Genomic DNA, 2,953 nt, shown 5'->3' on the forward strand with positions numbered 1-2,953 from the left:
TTCATAGAAGTATTTATATTTCTAGCTCTTAGAGTACTCTTATAGATTTCTTTAACACCATGTTACATGGCAGATAAGTACTGAATATTCAATCCTAAGTTTTTGACCTCCACAAACTATAAAGCCTTGTTTTGCCTTTTGGGACTTATAATAGTGCCCCAAAAGGCTTACACAAACTTAACCCGCCCATTAAATGAGAAAAAAAAAAGGACTGAATAATGAAAGAAAAAAAGTCATCGAAGAACACTCTGGAGCATATCTAAAAACTAAAAATGCTACGACGATCAAGAATCCTGTAAAATACGAACAACCTCTGATCTTATATTACTTGTGAGATGTGTCGGAAACACAACGCGAAACGTAACATTCAAGTTTCCTCTGTTTCCTGGTTCTTTGGAGATTGGCATGCCTTGATCAGGGACGATCTTCTGATAGCCAGGGTGTACGATGTCGTCAAGTTTAAGATCCATGTGGTCTCCACCCAACAGTGGAATCGATAATGTACACCCAGAAAGTGCGTTTTCTAAGGGAATTTCCACGCTCAATTCCAAATCATCCCCGTCTCTTCTGAATAACTTGTGACTTTTCTCGGAGATGATAAATATTATATCTTCTTTCAATGCTCCTGGTCTCTCATTCCCTTTTCCTTCAAATTTAATCTCTGTTCCTTTCCTCCATCCAGGTTCCACATTTATCGTTACCAATTCTTCCTCTTCAACTATGCCCCTGTACACAACATATATACCAATCATATTCATAACCTTTTCTTTTGCCAAATCCATCAAATCCTCAACTTGCAAAGTTGATTATTACGTGCATGCACACTCAGACAAAAAAGAAAACTCTTATATCAGGGTTAAATATATTGAACAATGATCTATGATTCCATTTCTTTTACTCTCATCCTTTATTCTTAACCTACCTGTGAATAATTGATTAATGCACTTCTTTGAAAGAATCAATGACTTATACTAAATAAAGGATGAGAGACAAAATATAATTTTTCAAATATATTTTAGTATATAAAATTTAATCGCAAGATTAGAATTCGTCCATGTCTAAAAATTTAATATATTTTAGTTTTCAAACCTTAAAAATAAATGAATATAGTAATTTTAATCTAATTATCTATTAAATGTGTTTCCTAACGAGTTTAAAAGAATTATTTTCATTCATTTTTAAAGTTTAGAACTATATCAAAATTTCACACACCCCCAACAATTTTTAATTTTTCGTCAATGATAGAGATGGATAGACTAACCCTGTATCTGTGAGAACATCCCTTGTGATTTTGATCTTTTTCTTGCATCCGAAGCACAACTCTTCCAAAGTACATTCAAGTTTATTCTCTATTGGCGGGGGTTTCAGCATCCCAGTTGAATTGGAATACATGATTGGGTTGCTGCTCCTGCTGCTGGCATTCATTGAGTTCAGATGAGGAGGCATCGATCTTAAACACCCGCTTTTGTTCAATGAAGAAGGAAAAGGAGAAGCTGCAGACATAAAATCATAGTTCTTGCTCGATGTCTGGTTCGATTTTCTGCTTGCATTTCGAGACGCAGACTTTCTGCACGGAAAGCACGAATTATCTGGACTTCTATGTCTATACAAACAACATCCTCTTGGACTACTCATTGCAATATCACTGATGCTCCTCCTCAATTTCAATCTGAAGCTCCCAATTCCATTCGTGACTTTGCCATCATCAACAGTTTTCTGGTGAAAGAGCGAAAACTTTATTAATTATTAGATTCTCTTTACGTGTTCGTGCATGCAAGCATATGCATTCAATTCAAAGAATTCCTATATATGGAAAAATCCATGCGTTCAAAAATTATTGTGACCACGTTTTTGTTAACCGATTAACCGTGCCAGATAATCATTAACATACATGTTTTGACTTTTAAGATTTCGACGATCAGAATTAGAATGTTTTGAATGAAGAAAAGGATACCTGTTTTGTTCGGGTGTGGCGTCGTGGTTTCTTCTTATGAAACCATCTTTTGAAGATTGATCTGTATGATTTGCAAAGGACACGAATAGTGGTTGTGCCAATCACCCAGGTACCCATTAGAGAAAAAACAGATTACCAAAGATGAGATGCAACAAACAGTCACAATCTCACAGAGGAAATTTTGTCTTCCAACGCTTTTTATTAGCACCATCTCTTCAAAGGAAACCCACTCATTTTTTAAAATAATATATTTATATTTTAATTACATTTTTCTTTATTTTGATGTGATGTATTAAAATAAATTATAGAATGGGTTTTTTTCTGGAGTTTCAAAATTTTATTTTTGTTTTTATATAGCTATTTTGAACTTCTTTATTTAAGTGCACTTTGACTTGGTATTTCCAAAATTATTGAATCTTAAATTCTACCTAAACTTGATTAAGAAAATTTTTAAAAATTAACCTAAACTGAACTCGTATACCATTTTTCATAACCTTAGACACTTAAAAAAATCTGTGAACCTAAACAACACAAACATAAAGACAATTCTTAGGTATAAATGACAACAATTATTTAAATTTTGAAAAAAAAAGTAGTTGTAATTAAATATTGTAAACCCTAAAAAATTATGTTTTAAAAGTGATACTTGATACAAAAATATTGAGACTCGATTATTTTAATATTAAAATATTTTAATATAAATAGAATTGTTATAAAGATTTTCATTATTTTAAAACACACAATCCCCTATAAAAGTGATTGAAGAATCGAGACAGTAAGATTGATCCTCGCGAGTTCTTCATTTTGGACCGATTTGTTCCTCCATTCGTTTAAGTTAGTTTTCTACCATTTTCTCAGTTCAGTCTGTTTTTCCTTTGCATAGAGTCTTTCTTTTGGTTGCATGCGTTTTCTTAATCATTAGTTTGAGTCTTTGTTGATCAGTGATCATAACGGTATATCCTGGTCGTTATCGCAATATGTTTTTATGTGTAAATAAAG

The 2,953-nt window shown here is 32.6% G+C and overlaps 1 protein-coding gene across 1 annotated transcript; it reads right to left on the bottom strand.

The window, feature by feature from the left end:
* LOC114164646 (dnaJ homolog subfamily B member 4) lies at positions 1–2,108 on the bottom strand. Its single transcript, XM_028049384.1, has 3 exons — positions 1,955–2,108; positions 1,262–1,716; positions 1–726 (listed from the first exon to the last, which is right to left on the bottom strand). Exons 1-3 carry the CDS (start codon positions 2,069–2,071, stop codon positions 285–287), a joined length of 1,014 nt encoding a protein of 337 aa, XP_027905185.1. The 5' UTR covers positions 2,072–2,108; the 3' UTR covers positions 1–284.
* Positions 2,109–2,953: the final 845 nt, after the last annotated feature.

Source organism: Vigna unguiculata, chromosome 9, assembly GCF_004118075.2.
Source record: "Vigna unguiculata cultivar IT97K-499-35 chromosome 9, ASM411807v1, whole genome shotgun sequence".
In the NCBI taxonomy this organism is placed as follows: Eukaryota; Viridiplantae; Streptophyta; class Magnoliopsida; order Fabales; family Fabaceae; genus Vigna; species Vigna unguiculata.

Bases quoted from the DNA above. Each gene is read 5' to 3' on its own strand.
- LOC114164646 (XM_028049384.1), bottom strand. From the start codon at position 2,071: ATGGGTACCTGGGTGATTGGCACAACCACTATTCGTGTCCTTTGCAAA. The intron at 1,717-1,954 runs GTATCCTTTTCT...CTCTTTCACCAG, and splicing joins GCCACACCCGAACAAAACAG to AAAACTGTTGATGATGGCAA. The intron at 727-1,261 runs GTTAGTCTATCC...TGTTGTGTACAG, and splicing joins GATGTTCTCACAGATACAGG to GGGCATAGTTGAAGAGGAAG.